A 20493-nucleotide genomic window follows, 5' to 3' on the forward strand; every position below is an offset into this window, starting at 1 on the left:
TGTGCGTTTAATTTTATTTACTGTTTTAACAAAAATATTTCTTTTGTTATAATCTAGTCCAAGGAACACCCTATCTATGTATGAAATTCTTCACGAGTACAATTGCATTGATAAGTTGCATCAGTAGATATGAAATGGATAATAGTTAGCTATGTATACCAAAATTATACTTATTAATTAATAATAATTAGCTATGTAAACCCAGATTATACTTAAGTATATTTAAGTATTTGTAGTTTATATCTACATCTATATACAGTGGACAGAGAAGCATCCATATGAACTGAGAAAATGTGAACTGCCAACACTTTTCATCTTACAAAATTGTAAAATTGTAATCTTACAAAATTGTAAAAAATTTAAGACAATTAAACTTTTAGAGGTGAGCTGGTGTTAAAGACACTGGTACTCCTTGATGAGGCTGCCAGCTATCACCAGGCGCTGGATCTCTGAGGTGCCCTCGTAGATCTCCGTGATGCGGGCATCCCGGTAGTGTCGCTCCGCCGGCATGTCGCTCACGTAGCCCATGCCGCCCAGGATCTGGATGGACTGGTGGCCACAGAACGTTGCTGTTTCTGAAGCTGACAGCTTGGCCATGGCCGCCAGCTGGGGAAGCAAACATCACACCTCTTAGAGAGGCTCTCCCTGTCACATCACATCTCATGCAACTCTCCAGTCTTCAGTTCTCTCATACAGTGATGAAACAAAATCATTCAGCATTGCACAAACTTTGGGATGACTTCTTGAATCATCTACCTATGTACTACACTGACACCCCTCCACAGAGGACCTGAGACAAGGTGTTGACAAACAAGCATTTAGATGCATTCCTTCACATCTCAGCCTTTTGGCCTCTGTGGGAGAGAGGACTGGTGCTCACCACACAACTGGTGTAAGACTCGGTTGTGCCACAGAAACAGTAATCCACACAGCAGAGGCAAAGGGGCGAGTGGCTGGATGGTCACTGCATGGCACTGATGAGCTCATAAATTTAAGTCCACAAGGAAGCTGTTCATTCCTCTGGTGTTGTTTAGTGGCTGAGTATCACACACAGCCTGCCGTCCATCATGTCTTCTATCGCAGTTGCCTTAGGGGGCACCAGCACCAGCAGGAGCCTCTAAAGACATCACTCAAAAAGCCCTGTTTGTGCCACTACAGGCAGGGCCTCACTATAGAAGCCTGCAAAAATAAATATACTGACTAATAATTCAGGCCTCTAAGAACTGCTACAGTCTCAAGATATTGCTTGTCTTTATACCAGACTGAGGTGGACTTGAAAGGTGTAGCCAAGACAACACTTCAAGCCTTGTCACAGCACCGAAATAAAAATACAGAGCAAGTGGATCCTAATTCCATCCCTCCGTCCACTTAAGTTGTCTTTTATGATGCACCGGAACACAGTGGCATTAACATTCTCCAAGTGCACCTCTGGGCTGTGCTCCCACCCACAAGGGAAAGAACTGACACAAAGAGCAGCTGCTTCACCTCTGCTGCTCAGTCTGCCAAACTCACTGATCAGACAAGATGTGGATAAAACTCCCACTGAGACTGTTGAGGCTGTGTTTCCATTCTTGCATCCACACCTGCCTCTCACTCGCCTGTCACACACAACCACTCTCTCTTGCTCTACAAAGCCACTCATGCATCTCATGGATCTAATGTTCTTTTCACACAGTTATCACACTTTTGTCAAACTGGAGATCCATGAATTACTTTAAGAAGCAACTGGTAATAATACTGTGAGCAGAAGCCAGACACTCAAGTATTCCAAAGTGCAGATGTAAGCAAACAGGTGATACTAACCAATATTCCAATCAAAGGGAAGCACAATTCAATAAGTGAGTAAGATAAAAAGACAAAAATTAGCTTCACAATTATAACCTAGACTAACCAGCACTCATCCCTTCTCATTAAGCCACAGACAACCACATAACTTAACCACACATTTGCACATTAAAAGCACATCACAAGGAATGACAATCCATGAAGAACTCACTAAGTGAATCAAGTCCTTGCTACAGCCTTTGGTCATTGCCAGCAGATACTTCATGAATCCTGACATGATGCAGTGTAGTGAGACTCTCTAGTACACAATGGTGAGACTCTTACCTTGCCGAATGGCTTCCCCGCATCCTTGAGGGCTGCAGCTTTGTAGGTCAGCAGGCGGGCTGACTCAATCCTCAAAGCCATGTCTGCTAACTTTTGCTGTAATGACAAGGACAGATCAAGTAACATCAAACCAAACACCACAGTATGATAATCTACCTGTAATTTAGTTTTTTGAGTTGTGTATAACATCAGATTTTGAAATATTTTGTGTATCAATTATCATTAGAAGTGTGGAATGCTGGGTGGGTTACAGCCTGGTGGTCTTGTTCAGTGCCAGCGCTCCTGAAGCAAGAGTACTGTGACTGCAATTCTTGCCATGTGGTACGCTGGTGTCATTTATTCAATGGACTATAGAGAAATTACTATTCATGTACTGTATTAGGAGGATATCATGCTTAGACCTGAACATGTGATTACAGTGACTTTGCTGCACAGTTACTGCGACGGTCCAAAATGAGGAGCAAATGTTATAAGTTTCCTTTCATTCCTTTCATTGCTGTTTACAATGCACAGGTAATATGGTGGTGATACTCTAAATAAAAACCAGATAAATTCATACCTGGAGATGGAAAACTTCAGAACACTCACCTGGATTATCTGCATCTTGAGTATTGGGGCATTGAAAGCTATCCTCTTGCCAGCATAGTCAATGGCACAATCAAAGGCTGCCTGTGCAATCCCCAAGGCCTGCCCAGCAATACCTATCCTTCCTGCATCTGAAAAATTAAGTGTCAATTATAAGAGTGTGTGTGTGTGTGTGTGTGTGTGTGTGTGTGTGTGTGTGTGTGTGTGTGTGTGTGTGTGTGTGTGTGTGTGTGTGTGTGTGTGTGTGTGTGTGTGTGATGCCTTGGGATTGCTGCAGTGGTATACAGGTTGATTATAGGATGAAATAGAAAGCAGTGTGGTAGTGAAAGTACTGCTGACACCAACTTCTTACCACAGATGAGGTACTTGTGTGCCATACACGAGTCAGGATCAGGTACATGTTATATCAAAGAATATATCTAAAGTTGGTAAAATACACTGGGTCAGGGATGAAAGCTAAAATCTTGCAGTGAAGATGTTATATTCACTTCCTCTGAACCCAAGTAGTGTGTGACTGCTTGCTCTTCTATCCTGCATCAATATTTAAATTTCTTACCATGCAAGGAAAAAAAAGATATCATGATCCAGTACAATAAAGCAAGGCATAAAAGAAAGTGAAATGAACCTTTGATCCAATACCAAGCATCATCCTGAATCAACATCTAAATTTCTTCTGTTTCTGTACCCCCCTCATCTTGAAAATGGCATTACTTATGATGAGCAAGTTAAGATATCATGATCAAACAGAATAATGTAAGGCAAAAAGTGAAATGAAACCTTGATCTAATACCTAGGGTCATCATGGCGATTTTGAACCCATTGCCAGGCTGTCCGAGAAGGTTCTCCTTGGGAATCTTGCAGTCTTCAAAGATGAGATTACACGTTGAGGAGCCACGGATGCCCAGCTTGTCCTCCTTCTTCCCCAGAGACAGACCTGCAGCACAGAAGACATTAGTGGTTTTATGTCAGGTTGTATAAATGCAGTGACAATCATACATTCATTTTTTGTTGTAAGACATTGAACATGTTAACATTCTAATGTACCTCGTGTGTGAAAGAAGTTCCAAGTTGGTGTATGTGTGTGTGTGTGTGTGTGTGTGTTTGCATGTCTGCTTTAGAAAATAAGACATGATATCCTGGTTTCTTCAACATTATAGGATCATCATCATCAGCTGATACAAATCCACTTCAGGGCAAATGCCTCTCCCACTGGCTAATTGGGGCTTAAACCAGATACCAAACCACACTGACAATGCAAAAGAGAAAAGAAAATGTTACCTGTCTGGCTTAGTATTTCAGCTCAGGTCCTCTTGGCTCGGCTGCTTTTATTTCACTCCAAAAGCTGCACTGTCTATGTATCTCTATTATCATTTCATTATTACATATACCCACAAAGACAGCACTTTTCCTAGCAAGACTCACCTTCAATGGGCTTTGGCACGATGAAAGCCGAGATGCCCTTGTGCTTCTTGGCCTTGTCTGTGGTGGCAAAGACAACAGTTGCCTTGGCCTCAAAGCCATTGGTGATCCAGGCCTTGGTGCCATTCAGGATGTAGTTGCCGCCGTCCTCCTTGGCTGTGGTAGATGCTGCACCAGCATCACTGCCATTACCTGTAAGAAACCAATGGTGAGGTCCCTTGTGCAGTGTTTGCCTGAAAAGATTTGGCTTCAGAAAAGTCAGTTACATTTCCTTTGCACTATTATTCACTGTTATTATTTGTAATGTTTGTTAGAGGCTATGAATAAATGTTCGAATGTTCAAATGTTACTTGCACAACACAAACACTGGAATGGTTAAGGCATGACAGACTCACTGGGGAAGTCAGAGCCTCACAACATGAGACCACTGCCGTCATACCTGGCTCTGAAAGGGCAAAGCACCCAACTTGGTTCCCATCGGTGAAGGGAGAGATGAAATCCTGCTTCTGCTTCTCACTGCCAAACATCTGGATGGGGCCAATGTACAGGGAGTTGTTGGCACTCATGATCACCCCAGCAGAAGCACAGCCTCTGGTGAGAGAGAGCCAAGTTAAGAGAGTGTCAGACTTTTCACCAAACATTCCACTATTTTCTAATTTCTGGATATTCTCTTTATAATATGCAATCTCTGCTTAATAAAATAAGCTCATTTTCTCTTTATAATCCTCCTGGAAGTAACACAAGAACATAAGAAAATAAGGGAAGCTGCAAGAAGCTGTTAGGCCTACACGTGGCAGCTCCTGTTAGTAACACGTCCTTGTAAAGTGAAATGAATAGTGTGGCTGTCCGTGTGGATGACAGCTGGGCCGCCTCACCTGCTGATCTCCTCCATGGCCACAGCATAGGCCAAATAGTCCATCCCGGTACCTCCATAGTCCTCAGGTGTCGCCAGGGCCATCAAGCCAAGCTCACCCATGGCTTTCACCTGCAACCCACATTCCTTGTTAGTTCACCTGCTAATGCACTGCTACCTAAATTGTAAGCAAGAAAATAATATGTGTAAGATCTACTGAAGAGATTCTGTTATGGTGGATAATTTGGAGTAATTCTTCAGTGTTTCAATCACATATTTTGAAAATAACTTTTCTTGATCACAGTTTGGCAAATAAGATACCAAGATTCCTCAGTTTGATATTTGATATTGAAATAGGTAAAATATGAAAACTCTTACTTTTCTTGACCATAGTTTGTCAAGTAAGATGGTATTTCTCTAGTTTGATATTCAAGAATATACATATGAAACACTAACTTTTCTTGATCAGTTTGGCATATAAAAGCACTTCAGTTAACCCTTTGACTGCCATTTGGTACACCTTTCCCTAATTACCAGTCACTCTGAGACATCTTTACTTGTTCTATAGCCACATCCAATCCTTCAACTGGTAAGAAATTTAAAAATATATTCTTTTTTCATCGTTGACTTTTTTGTAGAAGCTTATAAGACTTTACACATTGCTTCTGGAGCTGCTAATTGTGTCATATTACAGTGAAAGGGTCAACTAGGGAGAATACAGCAATGGAAACACATCAGGTACCGTCTCCTGTGGCACTCTGCCCTGCTTGTCAAACGCTGAGGCATGTGGCTGCAGCTCTGCCTCGGCAAAGTCCCTGCAGGTCTTTCGCAGCATCTCGTGTGTTTCCGGCAGCTCCACCAGACCCGAGACGTGGCGCACACTGCCCGGGGTGGTGGCTGACCCCTGTGGCAACACCCTCCATGCTGGGATAACCAAGGTAACCAGTATTCACAAAGATTAGACAAATCTATGGATAGGGATGATAGGTGGAAATAGGTAGATATGTTTACAGAAAATGCCATGTGTAGGCCTGATGGCTTCTTGCAGCTTCCCTTATGTTCTTATGCTCTCAGTCTTTCATCTCTTTCAGTGGTAAACTATGGAACTCCCTACTGCTCTTCACACACAAGCATGAAAACACATTCAAAGCAAACACAAATCATTGGATCTGTAATTTTCATGGAAGTCTAAGCTCAATACTGTGCTCAGAAAGTTTATAATGTTAAGATAAACTACAGCCACCTTTCCCTAACCTAACCTAATCTAGTCTAGCCTCTCCTTAATCTAACCTAATCTCACTGTCAATTATCATTAACTAACCTAACCTAACTAACTCACATCTAACCTTCTAAACACACTAATACATAATACTACTTAAAATCCACCAATTTCCTTCAGTTAAGTAACCGTAAGAGTGACGGTCACTTACACAACACTTCTATTAAGAGAACCAATTGATTAAAACACCTATTTCCTCCATGCACTTCATTACACTTCACCTGAATTTTAATTGGGTGAGTATCAACGCTACAGTACCTTTTGTTACGGAGGAAAGGCGGCATGAGGCCCGGGAGAAGCTGATCAGCTGACTGAGAGCCGCCATCTTGTCTGTTGTCCTGGTTATGATTGTAGTAATAGGCGGGTTATACCTTTGCAACGGATTCCCTTTCTTTCTTCGGTAGGTCTGTTTCTTTGATAGTGGTGATCTTGATCTTTATTTTGATGCTACAAGTGGCTCGGGATTACTTTTGGGCCAGGCCTTGTGATCGATAACTCCTGTAGAACAAACAAACAAGCAAAAAACGAACAGAATTCTTCAAATTAATTGTCCCTGCATGTAGCACACCACATTTTCTCCAGGTACTCCTTCACACCTTCAATCATCAATCACCCTTTCATTCGTCTCCCTACACAGTCCATTCCCTTCCTGTCCTCTCCACTCTTTCTTTCCTGCTATATCTTAACTTAGAATCATACTTCTCTCACACCTAACTCTGGAATTCATTGTTTTTCCACTCATTCAGTTCCTTGCAAACACCCTTAAACTTTCTCACGCCCCATCCTCTCACATTTATTCTACCTAGTTTCACACATGACCCTGCCTGCCTAATGCCTTTTTATCCTTGCTCCGGTGTTCTTCTATTCTTCATTCAGGCCAAAGCCACGCACACCACGGCCCTCGCACGCACCCACTCACGCAGCCGCTTGTACATCTTTTCGTTGCCAACCCCATTAAGATGCACTCCGTTTGGCAGGAAGTTCATACCCTCCCATATGGTAGCATCCAAGTCAATGAAGCTGATGGGGCCTTTTTTTTCCCTTCAGTCAGTCCAGCTTCATCCTCAGCACCTCTTCCTGGATCCTGCCGTTCGTCTGTCTTCTTGTCTTCTCGTACCGGTCTCTTTCTCTTGGTCGTTTGGTCAACCTCACCACTGCCATACTCACATTCTTTCCTTCAGTAGTTTTCACCGCCTCCATCACCTCCGTGTGTCTTCTGGGCCATTCATATATACGTCATACCCGCCACACTGATTATAAGTACTCCATTCTCAAAAGTTCCCAACACGGCTGATTGGGGACTCCTTCTGGATCTTCACTGCTAGTCTTCTCCCCTCTCCGTCTGCATGGCCTTGTCTTCCACGTCTTGCCGGGCGTGAACAACCTGTGTGTCCTTATCCTGTGTCTGTGTCCTTATCACCGTTAAAAGCCACTGTTGTTTTTGTTTCTTTGTTCACCATGTCCTCTCTGGTCCTCAGCCCCTCTTTCGCCACCTCCAGACACTCATCACACAAAAGCTTTTTTTTTTTTTTTTTTTTTTATATGGCTCAGTATCTTAGTGGTTTTGAGCCCTACACATATCACACTTCACACAACCACACCTGCTCGTCACACTCTCCTTGCACACCTTGCAGTCATCGACAGCCATCCTGATTCTTACTGTGGGAAATCTTTGAACAGCGTCTTGGAAAATGCAGGAGCGGCAGTGGCGTAGTAAGTCAAAAGCAACGCACCCTGACGTGGTCGGTGTAGTCACGTGGTGGTGGTGATGGTGGTGTTGTGCTTTCCGTCTTTCCATCGGTACCTCAAGATTGCTTCGTGGTGTCTGTTTTCTTGCTTGTTCTTTTGTTCTCTAACTCATGTGTTTTTGTAGTTCTGGCTTTCAGTTCCTTTTATTCTGTATGTGTTTTTTGTAGTCCTTGTTCTCTTTTGCTCCTGTTTCTTACTTTAGTTTCTTAATCTTGGTCTTCTTACCCTTATCAGTCACTGCTGCATCTTCACAATACACAAATAAGTCAATTGAAATCATACATACAGGAGACAATAATGCATAACAAAATATATGAGAGAATGAAGCCACGGGGAATACTTAGATAGTGTCTTGGTGATGTTGATTATTTGAAAGTGACATTAAATCGTTGATGGAAAGTTCCGTGGTGTGTGACGCGAAGGATGACGTGGTGTGTGTGTGATCAGGCATAAACACAGTCCCAGAGATACAGTAAGACACTTGTGCTATAATCACTCAGTCTACACCCCTACCTACATACAGACACTCATGTTCCACTCGTACCCCTTCACACTTTGTTTACCTACATACAGACAGACATGATGCTACCTGAGAAAATTACTATACAATTTACATCTTTACTGGTCACTGTTACGTTGCACTGTTACACTTGTCTGAGTTCCTTTGTTCTGGTTATTTTTTGTTTTATTCCTTATTAGTACAGCATCATTGTGAATCCATGTCCATGAAAACACCTTGGAAACCCCAGTAACTGATCTAAGTATGTTGAGAAGCTAAGATGAGACACTGTCACACTTGATATGCTGAGTTCTCATGAGTGTTTTGCTCGTTTCTAGGGTAAATTCATTCCTATTACCCTTGAAAATCCCCATTACCTTCCACCTGAGTATGTTGAGAAGCAGGTGATTAGATAAGGGAATGCTTGAAAATGCGATCTGAAGTGATATCTCTTACCATGAAAGCAACCTTTGAAACCCGTAGAAAAAAAAAAAGCAGGTGAGGAGACACGGGAATGCCTGAACATATGATGCGAGTGATGGCAGCAAGTTACGTGGCCAGGGTGGTGTAAGGCAGGGAACAATGAGGAGCAGTCAAAGCGTATCACATTTATTTAGACGAAGCTGACACGAGCGTTAGTGCGGTAACAACGAGACGCCAAGCACGCTGGCCGACTCTTGAAACCAAACACAACCAACGGAGCTTCAAACCTTTTAATAAATACCCCAAAAAAATCATATTATGCAACACCTATAAAATAAGATCATCTGTAAAACATATCACAACAATTCTTTCTTCCGTGAGAGAGAGAGACGAGAGTTCATACAACAGTGGTGAGGCGCAGAGCCATCTGGTGGTGCGTGGCTCTGAGGGAAGCAACAGGAGGTAATGAGAGATGAACGTCGCTTCCTGATCTTATGAGAGACTAAGAGAGGAAAGATACACAGACAGATGAAGAGAGAGGGGGACTTCAGATCTACAGGGTCTTCTTCATCATCCAATTTCCAAGCATCACAGTACTGGTCTTGTACAAAGGGATCTCATGGTGTGACTGAGCAGAGCGGACCTCCTGCAGGGTGTTGAGAGGCGCTGAGCGTGACACGTGCATGGCCAGGCGTCAGGCTTAGGCCGGTATTCAGAAACACTTTGTTCTCTCACCGCGACTATTTTACAAGGCCACATAAATGATTAGCCGGATTCTCAAGACTGTTTCTACTTTTAATAATACACAAATCTTCTGACCTGTCACTAAAACCGTAAAAACACCCTTAAAAACCCGTGTAGCTTCAACTAGAGCCTTTTGAAATAGTGGGGGTGTGACGTAGAAGTGTTTCAGAACATGGCCCTTAACGCTGCGGGTGCTTAAGGCCCAGGTAGCCGATCATCACATCGTAAGAGGACACCAGGTTGAAGTGGGGGACACTCTCGGGCCAGATGGAGCTCTCATGGGGGGGAACGCGGATGTCCTCAACTGGGAGGCGATAGGGGTGCTTCATCCACAGCGGGACACGCCTGGGCTCGTCATCGACTCGCAGCACCGCGTCCTGAAGGGAAGACCAGCACCGCGTTAGCCCTCCAGCCTCCCCCTACATGCTCGCCCGCCACGCTCCTCTCGCTATGCTCTCTACAGTCTAGAGCGCCGCACGTCAAGGGGATGTGACCTTGTGATCTCTGTAGGTTGGTGCGGCGTTGGGTTTCTGAAGGGAATAGGACCCCGTGTATTGGGTTGGTTTACCTCTATTCTGTCGCCCCCTTAATGTGTTGAAGGAAGGATGGTTGATGTGGCTAAGACTAGTGTGGTAGTACTGGTCGAGAGTTTCCTGTTCGCTGCCGGTGTCTGGAGTCGTCGGGCCATCAAGTTTAAAACGCGTAATAGTCGTCAAAGGAATAGATTTTCAAAGGTCGCACTCTCAGGAATTCCCGGATGAGTTTGACGTTGGTTCCCACGCCGAAGTGAGGGCGGGAGCGGTTCTCGTGAGGCGGAACCCACACGCAGTCCCAGTCCCAGTACCAAGGGTAGCGGTACCAGATGGAGTCGAGGGGCCTCCGCTGCCGACAGAACCAGACATTAGTCCTGGCCTGCCCCGCCCACAAAAATCAAAATAGTGAGCAAAAAAAGAAAAAATAAAGGAAAAATAAAGTTACCTGGTACGCATCTGTTTACTGCCTCCGGTTCGCCTGTCCGAAAACTTGCAAATAATGGAAGAAACGAAGCAGAGAGAAAGCAAAAGAAAAGTAGCTGATGCGCGTGTTTGAAATTAATTAATGTGACGTGCAGTGTGGTCAGCTTGAAGGCGCTTAGAGGCGTGGGGCACCAGCCTGTACCTGCACCTGCACCTGCACCTGTATCTGTACCTGTACCTGTGGCGGGAGCAACAAACAGAAGCTGAGCATTGACTGTAGTGAGTCATTCTGCTTCCTTGTTGAGCTGAGTCTGTTCCTGGTGTTAAGTCACTTGCAACATGAATCACGTTTTTCTCGAGGTGCCAGGTGAAGATGTGCCAGGTAAAGGTGTGCCAGGTAAAGGTGTGCCAGGTATGGTGCCAGCCTGCATCACGAGGGACCGTCAGGGGGAGTCACCTCCACCACCCATGCATCACTTCATCATCTTGTCACCAACAAATGGCATAAAACAATCTGGAATATATACGTTTTCTCTCTCTAATGAAGCGCTGGTGAGTCTTTTCTCATTCTCTGTTGTTTTTTTATGAGCTGGGTGGTGAGTGTCGTGACGGTCCCTCCGTGAGGCTCCTAGACGACCTGTGGAGAAGGAATGTCAAGGGTTTTATTTATTATTGATGAGGCAGTGACTTCCCGAAGTGATCGAAGGCCCGACGACTCTGCGGCGCTGCCTGCGTGTGCTGGTGTGGGGGTGTGGGGATGTGGGAGTGTGAGGGGTGTGGTGACGCCTAGCGGGGTTTGGCACACGGTGTGCTTACCAAGGATGAACAAGGGCACGGTACAAGGGACTCAGGGTTGGTTCTTATCACCGGCGGGAAGGGAACACGTGGCGGTACAAAGGCCTTGGTTCTCCAGTTTTTATTCGAGAGGAGCGACGGACGAGCGAGGCGTCGATGCCTTAGGCGTAATGTTCTTATGATCTAAACAACTTAACGTACTCGCACACGTGCAACACTTAACTGCCTTACCTGCCGGCCTTGTGAATGGCCGCCGCAACCATTAACCTTCCCGTGCTTACTAGTGAAGTATCTCTCAAGTAATCAGAAGGCAAATCGCCCCTCAGCCCCCGGGCACAGGGTCCCGCCAAGCAACAGAAGGCTCCCGCATCTCGTATCTTACCCCCGCCTCGTAACTGGACACGGGTCGGGTCCTCGTTATCCCTTCTGAAGATGAAGACTCGTCCTCGAACATCACCCTCGACTTAGTGGCCTTCCTGTATCTCACGGGGAGCAAGTCTCCGTCATCGTCAAACAAGAGGCTACGTGAAGGCGGGAGGCTGGAGGCCCGGGGCGAGCGGTAGACAGTGCCGTCCATCGCGTAGGTTTTCAGCCGCTGAAGGGGAGAGAGGCCGACACCCACTGAGAGGCTGCTTCGCTGTTAGTGGCTCGGGAAGAGTGAGGAGGAGGAGGAGAAGGAGCAGGAGGAAGAGGAGGAAGAGGAGGAGGAAGAGGAGGAGGAGGAGGAAGAAGAAGAGGAGGAGGAGGAGGAGGAGGAGGAGAAAGATGTACTGCAGAGCAGTGCAGTGCTGGCGATGGAAGAGAGGCGGAGCAGCAGATAAAGAAACGTGAGGCGGTGGTGGTGGTGGTGGTGGTGGGCTGCAGTGTGGAGGGGAGATGGACTGAAGTGTGGCTGTCAGTACCGCGTGTTGAGTGCCAGGCGGACCCATAGGGCGGGGTGTGGCGGTGCAACAGAGCGACGAGGACGGCGGGGAGTGACGGCAATGCTTGGATCTCATTGGACATACAGTATCTTGTTCTTACTAGCAATCAGCTGATGAGGACTTAGCATGAAATGAACGAGGCTCGCCTCACCCATCTTGACACTGTGAGGCTTGAGGAGATCAGCGTGCTGGTGGCGGCCTGAACTCTAGCCTCGACTTGCCTCCTGCATGTGCACCACTACAGACAAACCTCAGCCACATGCCACTGAGACAAAGAGGATCTACTCGTAGTGAACCAAGGCACATGCAGACTACTGCACTCGAAAGGGACACACGGGACACACTACAGGACACAGAACATAACGCCTCAGGGAAAGAGTGTCTTGTTCTTGATGCTTGTGTTTACTGACTTACTGATACACCGCGTGACGTGTTGGGGAAGGAGGTGGTCTGTTGCTCAAGCCTCGTGTACAGGGAGGAATGAAGGTATTATAAACTACAGGTGGATTTCTACAAGTGGTGTTAATTCCAAAACTACGTAATCAAAGAAACTCATGACTGAAATAATAATAATAATAATAATAATAATAATAATAATAATAATAATAATAATAATAATAATAATAATAGAATAAGGATACCAAACAAGGCACTAAGAAACCAATAAGTAACACTGTATTGCAAATTGTAAAGAAAAAGAAAGAAAAGTAAAGTCACATCTTTCATTCTAAGGGGAAAAAAAACACCTGACGGAAGCTGCTCATGCAAGAGGGAAAAAAGAGGAAAAGAAGAGAAAAAACATTAGAAACACTTAAGAATATTGACTCAAAACTCTGTCCATTGGGAAACATTGTAGTCTGTCTGTGTCTTCCCCCGCTCCCCCCACCTTTGTTTCCTTTCCTCATCTTAGTTCTTTTTTTTTTTCCCTTTAAGCTTCTGGCCATTTTTTTTCCCCAGGTCTATCTTGGTTTCTCTTTCTTTTTTTTTTCCCTTGTCTATTTCTAATTTGCGTTGCCCTTGATTCTTTGTTTCCCAGTTTCCTATGTGACTAATTGTTGTTCTTCGTCTTCTTTATTTATTCTAGTCTTTTAATATTTGTGGTCTTCCTGTTCCTCGTTTTTTTATTTATATATACTTTTTAGTGGGTGACTAATTCATTTTTATCAGTGACCAAATCGAGTTTTCTTCAGTTTATTTACTTGTTTAGATGTCTTTTCTAGTTATTTCTTTATTAATTAATTCATTCTTCAGTTTATTTGCTATTATTATTATTATTATTATTATTATTATTCTTGTTGTTATTTTATTCATTCATTTTGTATTCTTAAATTTTGTCTATGTCATCGTCTCTTCTGCCTAATACTGGATAAAAAACTAATTATATCATATTAACTACAATTACTATTAACTATTTCCTTTTACTATTTACTAACACTTCTTTATTCAATGTCCACATGCAAAACAGTTCACAGACTCAACATTTACGAACATTCGGCTATTAACTTTAACACTGTATACTATTTACTAAGATCATTCCTTATTTAACATATACATGCAGTGTTGGTCCTAGTCTCTCTCTCTCTCTCTCTCTCTCTCTCTCTCTCTCTCTCTCTGCTAACCTTATTTTCCCACACAATTTCTCTCCTCTTTTGCTTCTTTTCCCTTTTTTTTCTTCCCCATGTATGTTAAGCCTCTCCTCCTTACGCTCTCTCTCTCTCTCTCTCTCTCTCTCTCTCTCTCTCTCTCTCTCTCTCTCTCTCTCTCTCTCTCTCTCTCTCCTCTGCCAACCATATTTTCCAACATAACTTGCCTCTTTGTTTCTTTCCCTGTATATTTCTTTCCCTATGTGTATTAAACCCCTCCTCTTTAACCCCTGACTCTCTCTCTCTCTCTCTCTCTCTCTCTCTCTCTCTCTCTCTCTCTCTCTCTCTCTCTCTCTCTCTCTCTCTCTCTCTCTCTGTGCATGCCAGCCAGTGTTACCTCAGCCAAGGATTGGTGGCCGGGCTGCTCGCTTGGCGCCCTCTTCGCTTTCTCCGTCAACTGCACTTCCTTCTTCTTCTCAATGTAGTCCGTGAGCGGCTTGTAGTAATTGTTCATGTAGCGCGCGTTGTAGGCGTACTGCCTGTTCACGGGCTTCTGGTAGGCGTAGCGCGGCATGGCTGGGGGAGCTGGTCGTGGGCAGGGACGTCAGATATTTGCGGCGGGTCTGGGGAGGGAAGAAGGAGCTGTGATATAGAATGAGCTCGACCCGTATTCTGAAACAGTTCCGCGCCGGATCTTCACTACTTTCCAAAGGCTCTAGTTGAAGCTACACGGGTTTTTTAAGGGTGTTTTTTTTTTTTTTTTTTTGCGGTTAACACGATTATTGCATTAACAGAGGAAACATACTCACGGCGGGTCTGGGGAGAAGGGGAAGGCACTGTGATATAAAACTAGCTCTGGCCATATTCTGAAACATTTCCGCGCCGCATCTTCACTACTTTCCAAACACTCTAGTTGAAGCTACACGTGGGTTTTAAGGATATTTTTTTTTTACGGTTCTAGTGACAGATTAACACATTTTCTATATTATTATTATGAGAAACACCCTCAAGAACTGGCTAATCATATATGTGGCCTTTGAAAACTGTTGTGGTGAAAGAGCAAAGCGTTTCTTAATACTGGGCTGGTGAGGGTAAAGGAGAAATATACGTAGAAGACAGAACGTTGGTGCAGCAAAGGACTAGGTGATGAAGTAAAGGAAAAGTGCAATGAAGAGTAAAATGTTTAGAGGAGCAATTAGTTTTGAATCAATTTAAAGGGGATAAAAGGGGTTCTGAAGGAAAAAGACTGCTAGAGAAGGAATTTAGCTAAGTAAGAATAAGAAAATAATAAAAAGTTTTCACGTATCAGAAAAAGAACAAGATTGAGGGAAAACTGACACACGAAATGAGAGATTGTTGATACACACGTATAGAAATTGAGAACATCATAGAAAACGGGCTTACAGTAACAGGATACAGAAAATGAGGTGATGCCAACGAAACTGGGGAAGTAGCTCCTCCGTAAACACGAACCAAACAGAAAACGAAGAGGAAGAAAATAGAAAACGAAGGAAAAATCTAAAAAAAGGTAAGATTTACACTCCGTTCTCTTCCTGACTCTTCTTACACAAACAATAAAAAAAAAAACCGAGAGAAAAAGAAGAAAACACTATGAGAACTTTGGTGCATCGCTAAAATAAACCAGAGAGAGAGAGAGAGAGAGAGAGAGAGAGAGAGAGAGAGAGAGGGGCTGACAAAAGCTGACCAATACGGGCCTGGCTAACACTTCAAAACCTTCCTATGCAAAGAAAACGTAGGAAAAGAGAGAGAGAGAGAGAGAGAGAGAGAGAGAGAGAGAGAGAGAGAGAGAGAGAGAGAGAGAGAGAGAGAGAGAGAGAGAACTTGAGGTGAATATCAGCTAAAATTAAATCTGTGAGCGCGTATAGCAAGAGAGTGGGTGTCTTCCTCTCTCTCTCTCTCTCTCTCTCTCTCTCTCTCTCTCTTTCTCTCTCCCAGCCACGACAGACCCACGCGGCAGTTGGCACGGTGAAAACATTCCTCCGAGGCGCTACAGGGCCGTGTGAGGGTAACGGGTGATGGATGGACTGCCTGAACTCAACGTGGCGGCGCGGGAGGAGTACAACAACGAGGATGACGAGGAGGACGAGAAGACGAGGAGAATAAGGGTGGCAAGGACAAGGAGAATATGAGGGACGAGGACGAAGAGAAAAAGGAGAAATAAAGAAATGGGAAGTAAACGAAGATAAGGAGAAAGATGAGAGGAGGAAGAAAGAAGAGGAAAGCAAAGAGTAAAAAAAGACAGACAGGTAGACAGAAAGCCAATCTATCATTCAACCACCCAACCAATCAGCAGGACAGCCAGACAGCCAGACAGTCAACTAACCACTCAGCCAGCCAGCCAACCAGCCACTACTACAGACAGACATACCAACATACAGCTGAACAAACAGGAAGCTAACCAACCTAACAACCACCCACCCTCCCAACCATCCATCTAGCCAACCATCCAGCCAAACGGACAGACAGATCACCTATAGCATCAAAATTAAATCTTCACCCCAAGACCTCCTTTAATACACCCCCCCCCCCACCCATCCTGTGAGACCTAATACCTTGATAGCACCTTCTATCAGTGCCAATAATGAATGAGTGCCAAGTGGTGACCCCATTCCCGCTATCACTCCCTTGCCACCTGACACTGGAAGGGAGAGAGAGAGAGAGAGAGAGAGAGAGAGAGAGAGAGAGAGAGAGAGAGAGAGAGAGAGAGAGAGAGAGAGAGAGAGAGAGAGAGAGAGAGAGAGAGAGAGAGGGAAGGAGGAAAGAAAGAAGAGAGAAAGCTTTGATTGTATCGTTTTTCTTTTTTTCTTGTTTACTTGTCTTCATTTCGTTTTTCTTGTTTCCTTCGCCTTATTTCGTTTTTCTTGTTTTGTTTTATTCCATCTTTATTGAATTAAGGGTTACAACAAGATGAAGATACAATGATATTATTCAAAGAAGGTTTCAGATGAGACTTTTATTATCATCATTCATATTACTACTACTAATTCTCTTTACTAACACCTATGAGCTCCTGTCAGCACCAGTTTCCATCCTATCACCATCACTATCCTTGTTATTATGTCATCAATTCCTATCAACCCACATGGTCATCAGATTAGGTCACGTTAGGTTAGATTAGATGACCAAACTTGACCAAACTGATTTAAATTTCCCATTATCGGCATCATCTTTATAACGTCCAGTCATCACTGCTACCACCCATCACCGTCCTATCACCTCCCATTACTATAACTATCACTATCATCACCATGTCCTTCTCTATCAACTCCCTTTAACCCTACACTACGTATCACACCTTATCACTTGTCATCACCTCACCATCACTACCATATCCTTCATCACACGCATCACCATCACAAAACCACAAACCCACAATAAATAATGATAATGATAATAATACGACCTTTTAAAATCCACAGGTGATAATATAAATAACAGCAAGACCTTTCACAAACAAGAACCATTGGCACAGCTTTCCCTGACCTTCAAATAAACACTGGAAGGTCAACGAAGAAAACAGAATAGGAAGTCAATAATAATATCTTACAGAGGTTTATGTTTGGCCCTAATAAAGTATACGTGGCACAGTGCCTCTTAAAACTTCAGTGCCAACCAAGGCTGTAGGGAAGTGCCAAGGAGACAAGGACGTGAGGAGGCAGGTGGTATGTGCAAGGGAGGGTACGTGACGCTGGCAGGGTAGCAGTGGGTCTTAACTGGCAGGGGGAACAGGTGCAAGGAAGCTAGGGTTCATAATAGCTCAAGTCTTGATGTGCTGTTTAAAGGCTTGGCAGGGTGGCAAGGTTGGTTAGACAGTTCGCTGGCAGGGTAAGGAGGAGGGTAGTAGTTGGTGGCAGGGTGTTTCAGGGTGATAGAGTTAGTAGGGTAAGTTATTTGGCAGGGTGTTTTAGCAGTGGGCAGAGTAGGCAGGGTATGTTTCCTAGCAGGGGGCAGAGTAGGTGGCTGGCAGAGGGTAAGTCCCGGCAAGGTAGGAAAGAGACAAGAGGTCAGAACGAGGGTAAACTTTTGGCAGGGTAGCAAAGTAGAATGAATAAGTAACTGGCAGGGTGGAAATGAAGTAGGAAGCTGAAATACTCATAAGATACAACTCTTGGCAGGGTAGGAGCTGGAAGGGCGGCAGAGAGGGAAGACAGCTGGCAGGGTAAAGAAAGAAAAGAAAAAGAAAAAAAAAAGCAGGTGGTCGCAATAAGATGTAAAAAAAAAAGGTTCCGTGAGACATTTGGATTTTGCTGAACACGTGTCATATAAGGGGCGAGACATCTGAGGAGGCGAGATGCACCACAGTTGCCTTGGCCGCCACAACACTCCGGGTTAGGCAATGTTTACCCTGGTGGGGGCGGGGAGAGCCGGCCGCCAGCGCACAGGCCACCAAAACTGAACTGAGTGGTGATAATTAGGGTTTCTCATAGATTGTCTTCCTATTTTTCATATGGTCGTTTTGTTTCAGCAGGTTTTATTACAACAGAGAGGCAAACGAAATTTAAATAGAGTTTGATAATATTGATTTTTCACACTTTTTTTCCGATTTTCTGTCTTTTTTCCTGTTTTTATACATATTTTTATTACCAAACAAGATAAGCAACCAAAATTAAATTGATTAGATTATTATAATACAGAATTTTCACGCTTTTTTTTTCTTCCTTGTTATTAAACACACTTTTCAATATTCAATCTTGAACTATACAAAACAACAATTAAAACTTAACTAACAGTATTTGATTGATTTAGGCAATCTGCACTATTAATAATCTTTTTTTTATTAGTATATCTCATCACCACTTAATTAAGCAAACCCCCAAAGATTTATCACATGTCAGAGTTATAATTATACGTAAGCACTAATATGGCTGCCAACTCGTAAGTATTAATGGAGAGAGTTATGGCTTGGAAGAGTTAATGGAGAAGAAAACTTGAATTGAGTCATGGCGCTACAACAACATCATTTACCGCCAAAAAATTTAATGGCGGCCTAAATTTATCTGGTATGTATGCTCAAAGTAAGATTCAGCCGCCTACACCTGGATATTAAACCTTCAACTTCCAGCAGTGTCAAGATTGTGAGTTACTTCGTCTATTCGTCTTGCTCTTCTGTCACCATGAGTCTGCAATCACAACAAGTATATTTTATCACCATAAGTGTCATCATCATTATTATTACCTTCCTCATTATCACCTGACCTCATCACCATTATTATCCTCTTACCGTCACCATGAGTCTGTTGTCACCATTAGCATCTTAACAAGTATATTTCATCATCATCACTACAGTATCATCAACATTGTTATTATCTTCCCCATCATCACCTGACCTCATCACCATCATTACCCTCTTCCTTTCACTAAGAGTTTGTCATCACCATTATTACAAAAACAAGGATACTTCACCATCATCACTGCTATCACCATTACTGCCAAAACAAGTATCATCACCATTGCCACTACCATCCCCATCACCTGATCTCATACCCATCATTACTCTCACCATTACTGACATAACAGATATCATCACCACTGTTACGATCACCATCATGTGACCGTCTACCACCATCACTACCCTCTTTAACAAAATGATCCCCCTTCAGCACCTCCACGACCACCATCACGACCTCTCACCATCCCTATCACTATCATCAGAACTTAATACTATTACTACTATGTGCTACTATCATTGTCACCATCACCATTACTACTACTACTACTACTACTATTATCACCAGTAAGACACACACGACCACCACATGACTCCATCACATAATTCCACCACAATCACCACCACCACCACTACCAGTTCACTCAGAAAAAAATTATCCACATCTATCCACCAGCATCCACCATAAAAAAAAAACACCAGAATCCACTGAAATCCGGCAAAAATCTAGCAACATCCACAAGAATAAAAAAAAAATCCACAAATATCTAACGAAATCTGGCAGAAATCCACAAAAAATCCACCGAAATGAAGCAGATATCCACAAATATTCACCAGATCCAACAGCAATCCACAAAATCCACCAAGAATCCACTCCAGCACTTTTCCACCCTCACCACATCACACTTCACATCCCAGTAAATGACCTTGGCGCCGCTCCTCCGCTCCTCAACTCTCCCCTCACCTCTGCCTTGTCGCCGATGATACGCGTGTGAGTCGACGGGTTCCTGGCGACCAACTGCTTAGCTTCTCGTCTCGGTGTCTCCGCGGGGCACTCCGAGAGGGGGCGGGGCGGCTGCGGGGCGGATGGGTCGGGGTGGGAAGGGGGAAAGGAGACTTGGAGGGGACGCAAGGCCACAAAACGACCAGAATTTGTTGCCATCAGGCGTGAAGAAAAAAAAAAAATTAGGGAGGACAAAAGGAGCATGGAGGATAAACAAGGTGAACAGGAGGACAAATGATTAAATGAGGGAATGAAATGTGAGACGGCAAGGGTGAAAATGAGAGTAAAGAGAAGGATAATAGTGGTGAAATGAAAGAATAGACTAAAAAAAATACGAAAAAAATGTGAAAATGAGAGTGAGGAGGTGGAGAAAGATGATAAAATA

The 20493-nt window shown here is 43.9% G+C and overlaps 2 protein-coding genes across 5 annotated transcripts; both read right to left on the reverse strand.

The window, feature by feature from the left end:
- On the reverse strand, positions 1 to 8065 carry LOC135090549 (short-chain specific acyl-CoA dehydrogenase, mitochondrial-like). 2 transcript variants are annotated; one of them, XM_063987395.1, is made up of 10 exons: positions 7906 to 8065; positions 6504 to 6743; positions 5709 to 5890; positions 4989 to 5098; positions 4553 to 4704; positions 4117 to 4305; positions 3485 to 3628; positions 2698 to 2825; positions 2110 to 2205; positions 1 to 606 (listed from the first exon to the last, which is right to left on the reverse strand). In XM_063987395.1, exons 2-10 carry the CDS (start codon positions 6568 to 6570, stop codon positions 394 to 396), a joined length of 1281 nt encoding a protein of 426 aa, XP_063843465.1. In that variant the 5' UTR covers positions 6571 to 6743; positions 7906 to 8065; the 3' UTR covers positions 1 to 393. The 2 variants fall into 2 exon arrangements, with proteins under 2 accessions (XP_063843465.1, XP_063843466.1); XM_063987396.1 differs by lacking the exon at positions 7906 to 8065 and adding an exon at positions 7413 to 7834.
- A 1023-nt stretch (positions 8066 to 9088) lies between these two features.
- LOC135090552 (uncharacterized) lies at positions 9089 to 20223 on the reverse strand. Of its 3 annotated transcripts, none has more exons than XM_063987400.1 (4): positions 20070 to 20223; positions 14315 to 14540; positions 11794 to 12006; positions 9089 to 10037 (listed from the first exon to the last, which is right to left on the reverse strand). In XM_063987400.1, exons 2-4 carry the CDS (start codon positions 14489 to 14491, stop codon positions 9840 to 9842), a joined length of 588 nt encoding a protein of 195 aa, XP_063843470.1. In that variant the 5' UTR covers positions 14492 to 14540; positions 20070 to 20223; the 3' UTR covers positions 9089 to 9839. The 3 variants fall into 3 exon arrangements, with proteins under 3 accessions (XP_063843470.1, XP_063843472.1, XP_063843471.1); XM_063987402.1 differs by having other exon boundaries at positions 9089 to 10542; XM_063987401.1 differs by lacking the exon at positions 20070 to 20223 and adding an exon at positions 20002 to 20022.
- Positions 20224 to 20493: the final 270 nt, after the last annotated feature.

The sequence above is a fragment of the Scylla paramamosain genome, chromosome 35, assembly GCF_035594125.1.
Source record: "Scylla paramamosain isolate STU-SP2022 chromosome 35, ASM3559412v1, whole genome shotgun sequence".
Lineage (NCBI taxonomy): Eukaryota > Metazoa > Arthropoda > Malacostraca > Decapoda > Portunidae > Scylla > Scylla paramamosain.

Excerpts from the sequence above, each read along its gene's own strand:
- LOC135090552 (XM_063987400.1), bottom strand. The coding sequence starts at position 14,491 with ATGCCGCGCTACGCCTACCAGAAGCCCGTGAACAGGCAGTACGCCTAC. Across the intron at positions 12,007-14,314 it reads GCCACCAATCCTTGGCTGAG|CGGCTGAAAACCTACGCGAT; the intron begins GTAACACTGGCT and ends TCTCCCCTTCAG. Across the intron at positions 10,038-11,793 it reads TGTCCAGTTACGAGGCGGGG|GACGCGGTGCTGCGAGTCGA; the intron begins GTAAGATACGAG and ends TCTTCCCTTCAG.
- LOC135090549 (XM_063987395.1), bottom strand. The coding sequence starts at position 6,570 with ATGGCGGCTCTCAGTCAGCTGATCAGCTTCTCCCGGGCCTCATGCCGC. Across the intron at positions 5,099-5,708 it reads GCAGAGTGCCACAGGAGACG|GTGAAAGCCATGGGTGAGCT; the intron begins GTACCTGATGTG and ends TGTGGGTTGCAG. Across the intron at positions 607-2,109 it reads CGGGGAAGCCATTCGGCAAG|CTGGCGGCCATGGCCAAGCT; the intron begins GTAAGAGTCTCA and ends TTGCTTCCCCAG.